General features: G+C 43.2%; 1 protein-coding gene across 1 annotated transcript in view; it reads left to right on the top strand.

Moving 5' to 3' along the window:
* The window catches only part of LOC108803354 (copper-transporting ATPase 1-like), a 17857-nt gene that overhangs the window by 15282 nt on the left and 2228 nt on the right, over positions 1-347 (top strand). Inside the window, exon 8 of the mRNA XM_018575202.1 lies at positions 33-198. Within this exon, the coding sequence (XP_018430704.1) occupies positions 33-198 (166 nt within the window). The remainder of the gene's footprint in view (positions 1-32; positions 199-347) is intronic.

The following is a 347-nucleotide window of genomic DNA, read 5'->3' as shown; positions in this document are numbered from 1 at the left end:
TACATAAAGATTTTTCATCCCTTATTCACAAGTTCACTGAGGAACTTAATGATCTGGGAGATAGAGTGGATTTCATGGAAAATAAAATGGGGGATTATGCAGAAGCACATAATGAGTTAGTGGATGCCCATAAAACTACAGCTGATGAGGTCCCTCACCTTAAAGATAAAATGGCGGATATAGAAGATCGAGCCCGACGTAATAATGTCAAGCTGAGAGGAGTGCCTGAGACTGTTTCATCGACAGATCTTAGAATGTATGTCCAAGCGATCTGTTCCCATCCCATCATGGTGGATAGAGCACATGGCCTTCCTAAGCCCTCTTATCTCCCTGTCACGGTACCTAGG

The sequence above is a fragment of the Nanorana parkeri genome, unplaced genomic scaffold (genome assembly GCF_000935625.1).
Source record: "Nanorana parkeri isolate BGI_ZX_2015 unplaced genomic scaffold, ASM93562v1 scaffold3630, whole genome shotgun sequence".
In the NCBI taxonomy this organism is placed as follows: Eukaryota; Metazoa; Chordata; class Amphibia; order Anura; family Dicroglossidae; genus Nanorana; species Nanorana parkeri.
Note: the sequence above shows the minus strand (reverse complement) of the source record. Positions and strands in the feature narration are given on the sequence as shown.